Genomic DNA, 17,986 nt, shown 5'->3' with positions numbered 1-17,986 from the left:
TGACGTGAGTTGCCTTCCCTGCCTCTCATCTGGCTGCCGCCCTGTGCCCAGTCTCCCTGGTGTGTCACAGCCCCATCGGCCTTGCCCCAGACAGTGTTTCATATTCTTACTCTAAGTGTCCTTGTGTTCTAAGCAGCTTTTCCATTGACTCGGGCAAAATGAAGGGAGTGGGGGTTTCTGATAGTTTCTGGCTAATTATCCTTGGAATGTGCTGTTTAAAAGTTTCAACCTGACAATATCAAAATCTAAGACTCTGACCCCCCACTGTGAAGTTCAATGGCCTTCCTGTCTGTGACTGGGGCAGGATGAGGGGGGCTGTGGGTCCTCAAGTCCTTCTAAGACAAGCAAGGACTAGGGTTGAGTCCAAAGAGCAGGCTGGCTTTCAGTGAGGTAGGGCCTCTGCTTTTAAAATCAGGGACAACTACACCAAGGCAGAGAGCCTCACAGCCTGACTGGTAAGTGCACTGGTTAACTTATTTTTTTAACTATGTGACCTCTCTGGATTATGGACACAAAACACTGTGGGGTGTGGGGAGATAGGAGGATGAGAAAGTAGAACAGAGCTGGAGAGATGGCTCAGCGGTTAAGGGCACTGACTGCTCTTCCAGAGGTCCTGAGTTCAAATTCCAGCAACCACATGATAGCTCACAACCATCTGTACTGAGATCTGATGCCCTCTGCTGGTGTGTCTGAAGACAGCAACAGTGTACTCATATACATAAAATAAATAAATATTAGAGAGAGAGAGAGAGAGAGAGAGAGAGAGAGAGAGAGAGAGACAGTAGGACAGAGCTGAGAGTGAGGATGAGGACTCTGTCCTTACTATGTGCAGAGTGGGGTTTCAGTTGCATATATACACTGGGGGCAGGGAGGGGGCAGAGAGGGGGCAGGGACACCTGTCTGCATCCATCTTGCAGTCTCCCCACTTTCTGCCCCCCATTCATTCTGCCTCCTTCCTGTTCCCTGTCTCTCTGATTCTTTCCCCTGAAGCCAATGTAGGCTAACTATTGTAGTCAGAGAAAAACATGGCTCCAGGGTGGCTAAGGAACCGCAGGTCCAAGCGAGCCTGAGGTTAGGGGACTATTTAAGATGGTGTGATGGGGCCCAGGGAGTGGCACTATTAGAAGGTGTGGCCTTGTTGGAGACACTCCTCCTAGCTGCCTGAGGATGCTTAGTCTGTCCCTGGCTTACTTTTGATGAAGATGGAGAACTCTCAGCTCCTCCTGCACCATTCCTGCCTGGATGCTGCCATGTTCCTGTCTTGATACTGACTGGACTGAACCTCTGAACCTGTAAGCCTGACCCAATTAAATGTTGTTATTTTTAAGACTTGCTTTGGTCATGGTATCTGTCCACAGCAATAAAACCCTAAGATAGGTGGTCTCCCAAGTTTTATGGTGGCTCCTATATTAACAAGGATTTGGACCTTGTCCAAGGTCAGGACCCCCATGCCCTCCCCATTCTGTGCAACACTAGGTAGATGGGGCTATCCCACCTCCCCAGTCAGACTGTAAAGAAAAGCAAGCAAGCTCACATGGAAAGCCAGAAAGTAAGGAATCAGGTGGAGGAAAGACCAACACTTCTTTGTTCCTGCATGTCACCCCACTGCAGAGAGCAGACTTGGGTGGGTGTCTCAAGGTCCTGACAGTAGAGTGTCCCTGCATGGGCGAGGTCCCATCCCAGAAAAGGATAGGGCTGAGGGGAAGGTTCTGGATCTGCTGGGTCAGGAGGGGATTGGCACCAGTACCTGAGTGATGCCCACTGTACCTGAAGCCTTATCCCACAGTGGCCCCAGGATAGTGTGGGGCCCTGGTGGAGTCCTGACTGCTCTCCTGCCAGGTTTGGCTAAAGTCTGGTGAAAAATAGCTTTTCTTCTTTGATGGCAAGTCTCTGTCTGGTGACAGTTACTTGGGGAAGGAGGTGGTGGGTCATGGCTGGCAGGAGAGGTCATACCTGCTCCCTTCCTGGCAAAGGTTTCTTTCTGGTGATCCCTTCTGATGGGACATCACCCTTACACCTGCCAAGCTTACTGGCGGAAAACAGTTTTGCAAACCTGCTTTAGCGCTCTGTGCTGTGTCCTGGGTTGACCATGACTCTGCAGTCACCGGGGCTCCAGCATGTTCCCGTGTCTTTCTGAGTGAGGTTCAGAGGGGTCCTTAGGTCTTGGGAAATACGCAGAGGCACAGGAAGGGAATGAATTACCTCCTGGCCTCCCCACTGGCTCTGAGCCTCGATTCTTGGAGGGCCCTTAAACTGCTGGGCCGATTACCCTGTAATTGTTCCCAGCAGCAAGGCCTGCTAGGCCTTCGTGTTTGTTTTGCCTTCTGTGTTAGGCCAGTGGTAACCAAGGGCCGTTTCCCCTTGGTGACGGTGGAGCTGACTCCGGCCAGGACTGATCCAGGCAGCTCAGGCACGGCAGGCCTGGGGACCCTGTGTGACAGCCACGTTCAGGAGCATTCCCCAGTCTCAGCATCCAGTGCTGCTTTCATTGTGTTCAAAACCTACCCCCGGTGGCGAAGACCCACCAACTTTCCACCTGGCTTTTCTCCAAGGCACTTGCCTGGAACATTCCAGAACTCTGGATTTTATGGTAGGTGTTGGGAGACTGTGAGGCCACTTGCTGGCTGGCCACATGTGGGCGGGTCTTGGACAGGCTCATGGACTTCAGCCAAGATGCAGGGTTGTGACTGACCGCCCGTCTAGGTTCCTGCAGGCCCGGGGTCCTGAGGCCATCCCCAGGAAGAGATCGGAGAAGGGGGTGGCTGTGTGAGGCAGCCGCAGACAGCCACGGACACTAACCAGGGAAGGCTCTATGGAGGGGAAGCCGGAGCAGACCTTAGAAAGAGGCTGCAGCTGAGTGGAGTTCGTTCAAGGGCAGAGAGTGTTGTTTAGCAGGCATGGAACCGAGAAGTCTCAGGGTCTGCCTGTCTAACTGGAGTCTGGGATATTTGGAACGGAAGAGCCCGGAAGGTTAGCTGAAGCCTGAGGTGGGCAGGTGGGTGACTAGAGGAGCAGCCTGAGGTGCTGTCCCCATGACTTGTCTTCCCAGATCCCTGTGAACCAACGCCTTCTGTCAAGTGTAGGAAACACAAGCCTGTTTATGTGCCCTGCCCACCTCTATGGGTCTCCCAAGAGGGTCGCTCAGCATCATTTGCCACTTCTGTCGCATGGTCCGTTGTGTTTTGGGATCAGCTTCCTGGAGGGGAATGACGCCCTCCATCTAGAGCAGGGGTTCTCAACCTCCCTAACGCCGAGGTCCTTTAATACAGTTCCTCCTGTCGTGGTGACCCCCAACCATATATTATATTCGTTTCTGCTTTGTAACTGTAATTTTGCTACTGTTAAGAATCCCAGTATCTGTGTTTTCTGATTGGCTTAGGCGAACCCCCCACCCCCGTGAAGGGGTTGTTTAACCCCCACTACCCAGTGTCTTTCTAGTCTTTCTAACATACTTTCTGTAGGCCTCAGCCTTCCAAGGAGGCCACCACGACAGCCCCAAGCCCCCTGAACACACATCACCTGAGTCCTATCAGTGAGTAGCGAGGGTGGGACCTGAGACTCTGCATTTTCTTCAAAGCTCCTAGCTGGCATCTGGCGTTTGCTGGGCTTCACACGGTGTAGGACAAGCCAGGTGACTGGTCCTCTCCTTTTTAAAGTGACAGTGTGTACCTATGATGGGGCCATACAGGAGTCACGCTGAACCACATTGCTGTCTGGTTTTCTGTTTGGGGGCCTGGAGAGGGAGCTGTCAGTCAGGAGAGATGGGGTGCAGGGAGCGGGGCTGAGTTCCCCATGCAACTTTCACACGGGTCTCTGCCACCAGCCCAGCTGCCTATACCATTAGGCCTCGGTGATTCACTGCAGCCGCGCTATGAGAACGCGGGTCCCAGTGGCTCGTTTGGTTGGCAGGTCTTGTCGGCTCAGCAGAAAAGAGAGGCTTTTGATATGGGAACGGAAACTCAGACAGCAGTGGAGCCCAGCAGAGCCTTTGGTAAGAGCAGGGACTGTGGTCCAGCTCCAGCTGTGGAAATCTGAGTCTGGCAAAAAAGTGTGCAGCAGGGTCCTGAGGAGGGGTCTCCCACAACTGGTTTGGTGGCAGCTGCACAGCAGGGATGTGCCAAGCCCTCCTGCATCTTCCTTCAGGAGGCAGGGAAGTGCCTGTAAAGGTGCTGCTGTTCTCACGTCATGGGGAACCCAACCTGCTGAGGACAGACCCTTCTGAAGCGTTGCCGCGCTGTTGATAGAGCTCTGCCGTCAGGGCCGGAGTGGGGGATATATACATTTGAGTCCTGTGCGTGTACCTGGGGTGGGAGGAGCTGGGCTAATCAAAGTGGCCAGTCCGGGGATTGCTTATGTCCCTAGGCTGAGCTGACTGTTGGGACAAACAGCCCCTTCCTTCTCTCCACCGGTCGCCGTTCTGGGGCAGCCCGTTAAATGGCTATGCAGCCAGTTCCCCCTTTCCCCTTTTACGTTTTCAAGAAGTGAGAACTGGAAAGGATAGTCCCCGGATCTAAACTGCTGTCCTAAGAAACTTTCCTGATACTCGGGCTTGGGCTGCCTGGCTTCAGGGAGCAGGGGAAGGGGAAGGGCCTCTCCTCTCTCAGACACTGGGTGAGGTCCCCAGGGGCTCTGTGGCTGCTACTGAGTTCAAGATGGCCCAAGGTAGCCACAGAGCTAAGTCACATCTCCAAGCTGCTGTTCTTTGACGAGATGACTGAGTTTGGGATAGGGGGTGCATCGGAATGTCTGTGTTGAATCCCTGTCTCAGGCTTGGTTGGTGTGCCATGTGTGTAAGCATGTGAATGTCTGTTGTGCACCAGGACCTTTCTGGGGAGACACAGTGCACATGCCTACTCACTACACATAGGGAACCCATGACAGACCAACTACCCAAGTCCACCTTGATAAAGCAGTAAGTTTCATTCGAGTTGCTTACAGAAATATTGGTGAGGAGGTTTCTTACAGGAGCAGAAATGACTCAAGACACCTGCATCATCAAAGCCCATCCTAGCATGAGGGACAGCTCACAACGCTGGGAACCCAAGCTCACCGCAAAGCCTACAGGCAGCACAACAGGTTGGAGAGTGTCCTTTCCAGGTGCCTCCGTTGGTCTAAACCTCTTCTAGGCAGCTGACCTTTGCTTTTCAGCCTTCTGAAATGGGGAACTCTGAGCTTTTATTGCTTACTCCGGTCTAGTGATTCTGGTCAGTTTCAGGGACTTCCTGAAACCATTGTGAGTTGTTTACCTTGCTGCTTAAGGAGCTTTCCTACAGTGTGAAATGTTTGAATCTCTGGAGGTAGCTACTATACCCAATGCCGTGGAGCATGTGTGAAGGTAAATTCTCTCCTACTATGCGGGTCACAGGACTCAAACTCAGGTCCTCTGGCTTGTTGGCAAATCCCTTTCATCTCTCTGGCCCTGGCTGATCATTTAATGCTGAGGTTCCAGTAGGACCTACATTTTATCCTCTAAGCAACCAGGGAGGTTGGACCAACAATGAATAAGGGACCCAGAGCTCAGAGAGCTGAGGAAATAGGGTCATTCAGCTTATAGAACAGAAGTCGACAACTGACAGCTAACTCCAGACCGCACATGCCCTCTGCACTTGGTTAAACCAGTCTCCCTTGATTGACCGAGTTTCGCACAAGCCCAGCCCAGCTGGAAACGGTCTATGGGAAAAGATGGCACCTGTCTGAGGTGCTTGGGCTGTGCTCAATCTGTAAGTGGTAAGGATCCAAGAGCACATCACTTTGGCCATTAGAAGGAGTTTGCATGTGGGGACAGTCTGGGTCCGACTGAGCGTCAGCATATGGCTTCCGGGATATGGGCAGGAGTCCTGGGGTAGAGCATTGCTGGTGGCCAGGCCAAGATAGCATCGGCAGGGCGAGCAAGCGGGAGCTGAGCAGCCAGGATGGTTTTCTGATATCAGAAAGTGGGGTCCTTGCCAATGCTTGATGCCTCGGGCTATGGGCCTGCTCTGTGAGAAAGTAGGTACTGGAGTGTGTGGGCAGGCCTCCTGCCTGCTGGGCTGGGCCCGTGTGCTGCTCTGACAGCCATTCTCCCATGACAGTGTCCTTACAGGACTGGAGTTTTGGGTGCGCTGGTCACCACTCCCCAGACTTCTGTTTGGGCGCAGGCGGGAGATGCAGGCACATATTCCCGATTTCTCCAGAGGAACCTGATCCACAGGTGCCTGCTCAAGGATGCAAAGCTGCCAAACCAAGCTCAGCACTTTTTATTTTCTTTCACAGAGGAAAAAAAAAAAGTAGTGTGTGGGTGCATGGACATAGGATTACAGCAACCAGACTCTTCTGAAGGCTCTTCACTCCCACATCTGAATGCTGTTAGCCGTGGCTGGTGAGAAGCTGCAAGCCAGCTCAGTCAGGTCCCTGTAGGTTCTGGGTGTCCTTCCACCTTGCATCTCTGCCCAACCCCCACCTCTTCTTTCATCATGGACGTGACAGCCTAGGATTAACCATTTTGTGTGTTTACGATCGTGACGGGGTGCGTGTGCACATACATATTGAAGACACATACGTGAGAATGTGGGTCAGCCCACCTTGGTGTTATCTATTGGGAGCTATCAATTTGCTTTTTGAGACAAGACCTCTTACTGGAGCCTAGGGCAAACTGATCAGGTTAAACGGGCTGGCTCGAGAATCCCCAGGGTGTTTTCCTGCCCCCACCTCTGCAGAGCTGGGATTACAAGAATGTGCCACCATGGGTGGCTTTGTACATAGGCTTTGGGGGTTGGATGATGATCTTCATGCTTGTGGGGCAAGCGCTTTCTAAACTGATCTATCACTCCAGTCCACATTAGCCTGTATGTTTAAGAATTGTGTGTGTGTATTTGCACACCCATGTGTGTATGCATGTGCACAAACATGCATAATACACATGTATACACGCATATGTGCTATAGTATACACAAGTGGAGGTCAAAGGACAACTTGGAATCAGTTTTCTCATTTGGGGGAAGCCTGATCAAACTCAGGTTGTCAGGCTTGGTGACAAATGCCATCTGCCATCTTGCCAAACCAGTATTAATCTTTTTTTTTCAAAAGGTCAGTTTGATGGCACCTGGCGCGCGCACACACACACACACACACACACACACACACACACACACAACCACTTAGTTCCTTTGGTCTGAATGGATTCTCCTGATCTAGCCATTCTATACAATGGAATTATAGGCTGTGTGAACTTTTGTGTCTGGCTTCTTCTTGCAGGCAGCATGAGGTTTTCCAGGTCCACCCACAGTGTAGCATACACCAGGAACACTGCTCCATTCGCCACCCTGTGCTAAACACTGCATACTTTTACATTCTTGGTTCTTTCTATTTATGAGATAAGGTTGGCCAACTTGCTATGTAACCCAGGCTAGCCTCCAACTCAGACTCCTCCTGCCTCCACGTCTGTGTGCTGGAATTCCAGGCATGAGCTAGCACCTTGCCGACAGCATTTCGACAGGTGAACAGTAGTCTACCCATACACTGGCCAAGAGGTCATATTTTCCCTCCTTGCTCTCCCTTCCCTATGACAAACTAGTACACGGGAATTTGCTCTCCAGAGCCTATGTACAGCTTGTCTGAAGCATAGATGAATTCACTAGCCACCTGTGGACTTGCTGGGGCCTCCCCTTTAGAGGTCTTAGGACTCTCCAGGCTAATGGGCTTGGAACGAGAAGGCCGGGCGTAGTTAAGAAGTTCCTAGAGGCCATAAAAATCTGAGGAATTACAGTCCCTGCTTTCTCTGCTGCCTGTGAGGTCTGGGGACTTGCCCTTTCCCAGGTCTCCTGAAATCCCACCAGGCTGAGGCTGCTCCCCAGTTCCTCGTAGACTCCTGTCCAAGTTTGCTGGCAGCGGCCCTTTACAAGTCTGTTTGATGAACTAGCCAGGCAGACATCCTTCAGCACCTCGGCCTGCCACTGTGACTTGCAAAGACCAGGAGGCCTAGAGGCAGGTTAGCGGGATCTTCAACATCTTCTACAAAAGGTGACTGTGAGGTGGGGGTCCTGGGAGCCAAAGTTTTGAGGGTGAGAGTGGACCACTTCCAGGCCACACTGTTAAATAGGAAATCTCAGTCCTATGTGTGACCCCAGGTTAGCATATAAAACCGATGCAGGGGCTAAGCTGTGACCAGGGAAAACAACCCATGTGCTGGGTATGGCGTGACCTTTGGCCGTAAATGGCCGTAGTTGTGTCTGCAGTCTAGAACAGCCTAGAAGGAAGGCAACTGTACCTATTCTATTGCTTCTCTCTAGCTGTGGAGGAGAGAAAACTACGCTTTCTCCAGTTCCGTGTTGTGACTTCTTAGTTGTGACATTTGAAATGGTTGGTATCAAGGTGCAATGAGAGGTTTCTGGGAAGCCGAACAGTAGTTGGGGAGACGGTTCAGTGGATAGAGGGCTTGCTGCACAGGTGGGCGGCCCACAGTACCTGTAATCCCAGTGTACACGACCAGGAGACAGGGCACCGCTTCTGCAAACTGGCTGGATGAGTCTCTGTGCACGTACGCAGGCACACGCATGTACACACACACACCATAGAGTAAGCCCATTGAATATGGATGGGGGAGCCGGGTGTCCTGCTGAACGCCTTTGATCCCAGCATTTGGGAGAACCAAGACTACAATTCCCAGGGGCTGCTCCTGCTGCCCTACCTCACTTTGACAACCACTCTTACATGATTTCAGGGAGTAACCATACAGCCTCTTCCCCTTCTGGATATTTTGGGGGATGGCTCCTGCTGCTGTTTTTTGTCTAAGGGGTTCACGTAACTGAATGGATTCAGGAGACACTAAGAGAGTGTTGTTCGAAGGGGCTCCGGGCCTCTTTGCTTTTCCCTTGCCCTGTGCGAGGACATCTGCGTACGTTTTCTGTCTTCTCTCAGGGACAGCTGGACAACTGGAGTTATCTCTGTGAACCATGGACCCTTGGCTTCCCATGAGCCCCTGAGCTTGCCATTCACATCCCCTGTTTGTAGGGATCCTTTAGTGTAGAAAGAGACAGGAGGAGGCAGAGTGCTTTGTGTATGATGTCTCCTGTATGCTAGATGCTGGGAACTGGAGCTGCATTCTGTGTCCTGGAGTAATAAACACCACATCACTTTCTCTTTGCACACTCCCAGATAGTCTGAGGCTATTCACCTGGGTCTGCAGATGAATAGTGTACCCCAACCCAGACCCCTAATCCTCCCCAGCACCTCCCTACTCTTCCTCTTGCTCCTTCTATCTGAGGTCTGCTTCTAGAAGTAATCTCTGTGAGAAGCTGTCGGGGTGATGCTTCTCTTATACTAGACCTTGGGGCGCCAAAAGCTGAGGTTCAGTTTGATGTTGGGCTGTAAGCTATCTCAGACTTGTGAGAGCTGCCTCCTAGATCAGACAGCCTTGGAGCCAGCCTGGTGGGGAACCAGGCTAGAGGGACCCTGAGATTGTTTTCCTGGGGATTCTATTCCAGGTAAGAGTGACCACTTGGGGGCTGCAAGCACCTACCTCCAGCACCCCATCTTCTGCTTTCCTCTTGAGCTGATAAGGGTATAGTGTACGGGGCAGCCAGGGCCTTTCCCTGTGGATTCCTTCAGTAGCTCTTCGGCTTCTCTGATGCTGCCGTTGGAAGCCCTCAGCTCCCTCTTTTCCAGCCCTGGCAGCCCAGTTTGTGACGAGCTCCCCTAGGCCGTTAGAACCAGTGGCCCCGAGTCTAGACTCTTCCCACTGTCACTAAGGTACACAGGCCACATTGTGGCTGCCCCTTCTGTGACAGAGCTTCTCTGAGTGAGCCGCAGACCTTAGCCCTCCAGCTCTAGCTAGACTACAAGCTAACTGTTATTTTCATTTCTGGTCTCTGTATGAATGTCTCGCTGATTTCCCAGGGGTGCGAAGCAACTGCTTCGAGCCCTTTCTGAAAGTGCAGTGAGTCATCCGGGTCCTTCCGTAGGTGTCTGCGGCAGGTGCATTTTGCTCTTTTGAAGCCAGAGGCTAGAGCTCTGGACTATGTGGGATTTTCTTTCCAGAGTGGCCTCTCAGAACTTCCCAGAAGGGCTTGATACTCTCTGATGGTTCTAAGGTCAGAGACTAAATTGTATCTCTTCCCAACCCCCAGAAGGCAGGAGCTGGACTGGGAGATTCGAGCCCCCAGGGCAGGAGTCCCAGGGAAGATGACACCTTTGTTCTGTAACCCTGCTCCTGTGTTCCCTGAGCACTCTCACCACCTCAGCCTCCCTGCCGTCTATGTTCTTCTCAGGTTGGAGGAAGCAGTGAACCCTAATGAACTGGCCAAGCTGGGGCAGGCGGTCAGACTGTGGCTCTGCCATCCTGCAGAGACTGCACTGTAATACAATAACAGGCTGTTCTGCCTCGGGCATATTGCTCTTGCAAAACCCTGGGCTGCAACCACTGAGGTGTGAGGCAGGGAGGCCACAGGAGGGAGGGAGCCTATTTGATCTTCAGGTAAAAGGAGGTTTTATAAATAGGTCACCTTGTTCCACATCCTGAATTTCATTCTTTCTCCATCTCATACAAAACAATGCTTTTACTGTTCTGGGGTCAGGGGTACTGAGGGTGAGCCTAGCTTCAGGAGGTGGGCGTGTGTCTGCTTCCTCCCTGGTGGCCCTCCTCTGTCCACTCCCATACAAGGCCCCCAGTCACCTTGGCAGTGCCTTCTACAGTAAAAGGCTAGTTTTCAGAAGAAGTGGGACTTGTGGGCCAAGCCATCCGAAAGCACTCTGGGCGGAGTGAGGTCTGAGGGGCTGTATCGTTTACTGGAGGGACAAGGTAGAGTTTCAGATCTGTGATGGCAAGTTCAGAAGTCCCAACCAAGCCAAGTGCGGGAAGTTGTCCCCTTAGATGTCTCTCCCCCGCCCCCAGGTACCCATTCTTTCTCCTCGCCCTCTCTAGAGTTAGTCTGTTGAGGACAGAGCAGCCCTGGGTTTTATGGGGACAGCATTAGGAGGTCCTTGACAGGGGCAGAGCTAGAGTAGGGCCCACCTGGCAGAGGTGTAGACTAAAACAAAGCGTTTGCGGTGAGTGGTGAGAGACGCCGCTTGCTCGGCTTTCAGTGGATGGAGTAAAGCTGGTGGTTTAGAAAGTGTAATGGGGGCTGGCGCAATGATTCCGCGTTTCTGTCATTCATGATCCTCAAAGAATCTAAAACAAGCGTGCCCTGTCTTTCCTAGCACCGTATCCGAGGGTGGCCACTCTAACATGTTCGGTGTTTATTCTTCTGGGTCTTTCTCTGTGCCTGCTTCTTGGGAGATTGGAGCACACGCCGCGCATTCCCATGGTTCACTTTAACAGCCTCACGGAATAATTTTGCAGCCTAGCTCAAGGTGCCTCATTCCCAGGGCTTACACTGCATGCACTTCATCCGAGTGCTCCTGTGAGTAGGCCTGGTGGGGGCGGTGAGTCCCTCAGATAAGACTCCTTGAAAGAGTATTTGGCACCTGGTTGGAGGTGTGTCATGCCCCCTCCCTCAGCCCCCTGCAGAGAAGGTTGTCCTGGTTGGGGTCCTGTTCTTCACACTAGCTGATAGTCCCCTGCCAAGCTCCTCTGTCTGCGTGATGTCTTGGATAACAGTAAGGGGCCCTTGACTGAGAGTATAGAAGGTTGTCCACGGGAAGGCAAGGCTTCTGGAAGTTCCTATCTTGTGAGAACCAAGCTGTGCATTTCAAAGACTATTACAGATGCCACCCTTGGAGGGTTCCTGGTGTCCCTGGCCATCTAATCTAGGCTTTCACCTCTAACCATGGTTGCCTTTTGAAGTGAACCTGGACTTGAGCAGTGACCCTAACTCTGTGTGTGGCAAGAGTGGGGGAGGGGTGGGATTTCTTCCCTAAAGGGAGGCGGAAGGAATTTAAACCACAGGGTTTAGTGTGGTCTAGCGGATACAGACAGCCCTTCCTTACTTCCTGTGCTTCTGATCTGATTCACTGCAATATAAAGAGATATCAATTGAGGAGTGTGTGTGTTGTGTGTTTCTGTGTGTGTGTGTGTGTGTGTTGTGTGTGCATGCACATGTGTACGTGTATGTCTGAATGGCCTGTCGGGGACAGACAGCTCTTGCCTGCTGCGCTCCTGGCTCTGCTTCCCGTCTGTGTTTTTCTTGCCCGCCCCACCCTCCAGCCAGAGATAGGAAGGTCCCACCATGTACCTGGGGGCTAGGTCTCTTCCATTCCCAGGCTGTGACTGGTGTGTGCCACGTAGAGCATGGGTTGAGCCAGGATCCGAGGAACAGGAAGGTGAGAACTGAGAAAAGACTGGGGTCTGCCTAGGACATCCTCCTCACAGCCTTGGGGTCTGCCCCAAGCTTAGCCCCTTGTCAGTGTGTTTCGGTTTTGTCAGTGTGCTTAGGTTCAACCACACATCCCTAACAAAAGAGCAGGACATCCAGTGGCATTGGTGGCAGTAGGGGAGTGACCAGCCAGTGTGACCCAGGGAAGTTACTCCCCGTGGCATTTCCTTAGTAATTATGCAGGTAGCTTTCATGTCGATGAGGCGCCCCCCCCCACCCCCGCCACTGACTGTTCTTGACTCTAGAACAAGAACTCAGACTCCAAACAAGAGATAGTTCTCTTTTGTGACTCACCAAGTTCTAGTATGTCTCGAGAAGAATACCCTTTCTCTCATAAGCAGCCCGCTAACCCTTCGCTGATGCCTGACCTTCCCCCGGCCCCCACAGTCATTGGTTGATATTTAATCTGATTCTACCTGGAGAAAAACATTGCTGAGAGAATGGCTGGACATATTCCCTGCCGCCCAATAAGAGTAACAGACCTGCAGTTAGTTTGCACCAGCACACATGCACACACATGCACACACACATGCACACATGTACACAGGCACACACAGAAATGTGCACACATACACTTATGTACATAATCTCGTAGCGGGGATACGTACCTGCTGCACAGGACCTGTGATGGAGTAGTGATGCTGTATGTCTCCCTCTCTCAGACTTGCTGGCCCTTGGGAACTGCCAACCTTGTAACTGTATGGCAGCTCACAAGGGCAGCCCGGGGACTAAGCACAGTGGGATGTGTTCGCTATTCAGGGTGGCCAGAGTTTGGTAGGGCAAGCAGGGTGCCGCCAACTAGGGCTTTGTTGGGGGATTAGCTAGTCTGGAGGATGCCCAGCAGGTGCTGTGTGGTGGGGAATGCCAGAGCTCACTTTCTAAGCATGAGACTAAAGGACTAAGGAACCACCAACTTGTAGGCTTCTGTCCTGTTCTTCCACTTCGGTGACCACTGACGTCACTCCACTCGTGGTACCCCTGTGCACACGGGCGTGCCTGTCTATATAGGCATCTGTGGGTTCTGTGACTGATGGGGTGTGGTGATGGCAGACCAGCCCTGTGGGGCTCCCTGCTGTCTACTTTCAGCCTACAAGGCAGCAAACACATAACCACTCCCTTCCCACACTTCATGATTTGGTGGTTCCTGGGTAGGGATGAGGGCTGAGCCCTCCCAACCTCTTCAAGGTTTGCCATCTGCTCCCCGGGAACCTCAGGCCCTAGCTCTCATGTGGCACATTTGAAACTGGATTTGGCTTGAGCCTCTGCTTTGCTTCCAGAGTAGCAGGAGGTGCAACTGGGGGTGAGCCAGAGCGAGCTTCTGTACTGGGTCCCCCACTTCCTGTTACCAACACCCACTGTTAGTCCTTACCGGCTCAGTGAAGCCTGTTCTGTCCACTGTTAACCACAGCTGTGAAGACCCGCCCATTTTCCTGTCACTCGGCACACGCAGATGGCACACACCCACCCCACCCCGAGCTCCACATGCAGGTATTTTGGAAGAGCAGGTCAGCAGTGTTTCACGGTTTTATAAGAGGGGTCAGTCAGCAAACTATGGCTATGGGCTAAATCCAGCTGTTTTCTTAAAGTATTATTGGATGTAGCCACACCCATTTATTTACACAGTGTCTGAAAAGCCTAAAATATTTACTATCTGGCCATTTACAAAGCAAATTCTCTGACCTCTGGCTTAATGGAGTCCTCAGTCTTGGTCTTCTGGGGGACAGCATTCCAGTGCTTGGGTCACAGCCAGGGGCAGTGTTTGTGCGCTGGGCCAGGTGTGGTAACCAGGAAGATTGGCTCACAGTGATCTCTGTTAGTGAACGAGCACATTCTAGAACATCAAAAGTAAAATGCCAGTTGTGCCAAGCCCTCTCTAGGACATAGTCTCCGTTGAGTTTCGGATAAGCATGTGACACATGGGTGATCTAACCCACGTTGTAGATGAACAGAGGAAAACTTGGACAAACCAAAAGTGAATCGTAGTCGGCGTTCAAGGCACAGCGTCCTGAGTGAGTTTGGGAGCCTTGGAGACAGGCCTGGGGACATGCCCTACAGGCTACAGCCCAGGGAGAGGTGAGGATGGGAGGGCACATCCGCATGGGCAAGTTTTCAAAACTAATTTATCTGTCATTTATATGTGTGGGACGGGGCCTGGGTGTAGGTCCCCACAGAGGCCAGAGGCTCCAGCTTTTCTGGAGCTGGAGCTACGGGTAGATTTGAACCACCTGGTGTTGGGGCTGGGAGTCAAACCCGGGTCCTCTGCAAGAGCAGTTTTTACATTTAACCTCTCAGGCGTCTTTCTAGCTGCCTGCACGGGCACAGTTTAAAGTGTGGGAGGGGGGAAGGAGGATGGCATGGGTATGCTTACGTAGGCTAGGAGGTGGCCTAGCTTTGGACAATGGGACAGTGTCATCCTCAGCCAGCAACCTGGACACACAGGAAAGATGAGTCAAGAGTGACTCTAGGCTTGCCATGACAACCGAGCACTCAGAAGGTGATTCAGATGGTGGGATGATGGGACATGTACAACAGTGCTTGGACCATGTCCCCTGGCCTGCCCTTATGAGAGAATCATTCCACAATACTGTGGACACTTCAACTTGTGCCAACCAGCCCTCTCCCCGGCTCCTGCTTCCCATACCTTCTGTCCAATGGACACATTCACAGCCATGCCATGCCTGGGGCTCTCGCCTTCCTACAGGCCAGAGAGGGAAGCCGCTCAGTGCAGCGGTGGGGGGGGGGTGTTGGGGAACTCGCTGGGCTGTGTACAGGCCATTGGCAACATCTTAGAACCAAAAGAGACCTGGACAGATAGTAGATGCTCTACCCTGAGGTATCTTTTCTGGTGGTTCTTCCTAAGGCTACTAGGAGATCCCTTCTGATACCTGCCGTATGCTTGCCTGCCCTCCCAAAAGTCTGTTCAGTGATGACAGTGGGATCCATGATCTGGCTCGGGGGCTGGCAGGCTGAGTGCTGACCTGTTTTTATAAATAAAGTTTTACTGTCATGCAGTCATGAACATCAGCCTCCATGCCGTCCATTGGTACTTGTGTGGTATGGTGGTGAAGTTGAACAGTCTGCAGTCTGGTTCATAAAACCCAAGACAATTAGCATGGATCTTTTACTCATAGAATTTGCTTGCTGCCGGTTCTTTTCATCTGATTTCTGCTGCGATAATAAAAACACTCTGATGAGAAGCAATTTAGGTAAGGAAAAGGTTGACTCCAGCTTACAGGTAACTCTCCTGTCTCTGAAAGAAGTCAGGGCAGTAACTCAAGGAGCTGGAAGCAAAAATCACAGATGATTGATTGAACCAGCAACACGAGGCTCTGGGTTCAAAAGAGAAGTTCTTTTAAGAGGGCTGGTGATGTAGTGTGCACCACACACACACACACACACACACACACACATTTGAAAAAACATCATACTTGTGAGGCAGTCAGTGAGCCATCTTTCCAGCCCTCCGGGTTTGGGTGGCAGAGAGCATGGAACACAGGTGAGACCCAGGAGTGCAAATGCTTTGCAGTTTTCCCCATCCAAGGCTAGACAGCGACAGGTGGGGGAAGTATTGTCAGCCCTCCTCTTCAGCCCCCTCCTCCTCATCCCTTCACCCACTGGGGGTCAAGTAGGCAGATGCCGTGAGGTCTTACCTCTGGTCCTGCTTCCCCATCCTCCCTAACATATCCAAGGCACAGTGAAAGCAGAAGGGAACGAGTTCACGTTATTGTCATGGAGTCAGGCCTCCCTACTACAAGGTTGTGGCAGGACACTCAAGGGCAAAGTGTTGTTTACTAGTTGATTATCTGCAGGTTAGCCAAGAACCTGTGAGGGTTACCTTTTCGCCTGTCCGTGAACATCTGAATCCAGGACCCAGCACAGGGGCTCTTGCAGAAAGCCTCGTTTACGACTCGGTCCATCAGGAAAGGATCTGATGAGGCGTTGCGGAGGCCCCTGGGCTGTAGAACCTGGCTGAGTGCAAGTGCATTTTCTATTGAACTGTTATCTACATCTACATCAGTGCTTCCTCCCTTGGGCCACTTGATGTCATGACCGTGAGCGGTGACTACACTTCACCTGCCTGTGCTGTGGTTTGCATTCTACACAGGGAAGCAGAGAGCAAGGCACTGTCAGGCTCACCCTGGGGTCCATGCTGCTGCCTTGGCCTTCTGACTGTGAAAAGCCAACTAGGAGCTCAGCCAGCATCCCCTGTGCCTTAGACTGCCCCAGGATGTTGAGGGTAATTCCAAGTTCCTAAGCCCACTTCTGTCTCTCCACGCAGACCGTGGGGTAGACGGCCTTTTGTCCCTTTGTGACAGTATAGCCACAGGAACAGGGGCATTTCATTCTGTATCAGGGTTCCAAGCTGCGGAGACATATTGTGGTGTGTGCTTCTGTGTTTCTCTTCAATCTTCCCCCTGCTGTTGCACCCCAGATCACCCACTCTTCTGTTTTTCTTCCCACCCATTAGGCAATACAGAGTGCTTCACAACCTTTGGAGATCGCCTAGCAGCCTTTCTTAGGGGTTCTGTCCGGCCCTGACTAAAGAGATCTGGAGTCAACGCCCCAAGATTGATGAGTTTGCCTTGGGAGTCAGTGAAAAGGTGAAATCAAGGCCAACATGGGTCAGAAGGTCACGGGAGGGATCAAGACTGTGGACATGCGGGACCCCACATACCGACCTCTGAAGCAGGAGCTCCAGGGTCTGGATTATTGCAAGCCCACCCGGCTGGACCTGCTGCTGGACATGCCCCCCGTGTCCTACGATGTCCAGCTGCTCCACTCCTGGAACAATAACGACCGTTCGCTCAATGTCTTCGTGAAGGAAGATGACAAGTTGATCTTTCACCGGCATCCGGTGGCCCAGAGCACAGACGCCATCAGGGGCAAAGTCGGATACACACGTGGACTGCATGTATGGCAGATCACATGGGCTATGCGGCAACGAGGCACGCATGCCGTGGTGGGGGTGGCCACAGCAGATGCCCCTTTGCACTCCGTTGGGTACACGACCCTTGTAGGAAATAATCATGAATCCTGGGGCTGGGACCTGGGACGGAACCGTCTCTACCACGACGGCAAGAACCAGCCAAGTAAAACATACCCAGCCTTTCTAGAGCCAGATGAGACATTCATTGTCCCTGACTCCTTTCTCGTGGCTCTGGACATGGATGATGGGACCTTGAGTTTCATCGTGGATGGACAGTACATGGGAGTGGCTTTCCGGGGACTCAAGGGTAAAAAGCTGTATCCTGTAGTGAGTGCTGTCTGGGGCCACTGTGAGATCCGCATGCGCTACTTGAACGGACTTGATCGTAAGTGTTCCCTGCTTTGTCTAAAACAGTGTTGTCCCCCATGTCCCTGTGGTCCTGCCTAGCTTATGTAGTTATTGTATTTAAAATATCTTTAAGTAGATATCCCAGTGTTTGTAGATCCTCGCAGGTCATTTTTAACCTGTACCTGGTTAAATGAGAAAGTCTGTCTAGAGCCTGCAGGAGTACCTGGCAGTGCTTCATGAATAAATAAAAGATGCATGAATGGATGGATGGATGGATGGATGGATGGATGATGGATAGATGGATAGATGGATGATGGATGGGTTGATGATGGATGGATGATGGATGGGTGGATAAAGAAAGGATGGATGAATGGATGGATGATGGATTGATGGAGGATGGATGGGTAGATAATGGATGGAT

At 52.0% G+C, this 17,986-nt stretch overlaps 1 protein-coding gene across 1 annotated transcript in view; it reads left to right on the top strand.

Moving 5' to 3' along the window:
* SPSB1 (splA/ryanodine receptor domain and SOCS box containing 1) overlaps positions 1 to 17,986 on the top strand; it is a 58,886-nt gene that overhangs the window by 31,928 nt on the left and 8,972 nt on the right. The window contains exon 2 of the mRNA XM_080920587.1: positions 16,759 to 17,602. Within this exon, the coding sequence (XP_080776713.1) occupies positions 16,909 to 17,602 (694 nt within the window). The 5' untranslated portion in view covers positions 16,759 to 16,908. The remainder of the gene's footprint in view (positions 1 to 16,758; positions 17,603 to 17,986) is intronic.

The sequence above is a fragment of the Micromys minutus genome, assembly GCF_963924665.1.
Source record: "Micromys minutus genome assembly, chromosome: 9".
NCBI classification, from domain to species: Eukaryota; Metazoa; Chordata; class Mammalia; order Rodentia; family Muridae; genus Micromys; species Micromys minutus.
The sequence above is the reverse complement of the archived record's forward strand: the minus strand, read 5'-3'. Positions and strand labels throughout refer to the sequence as shown.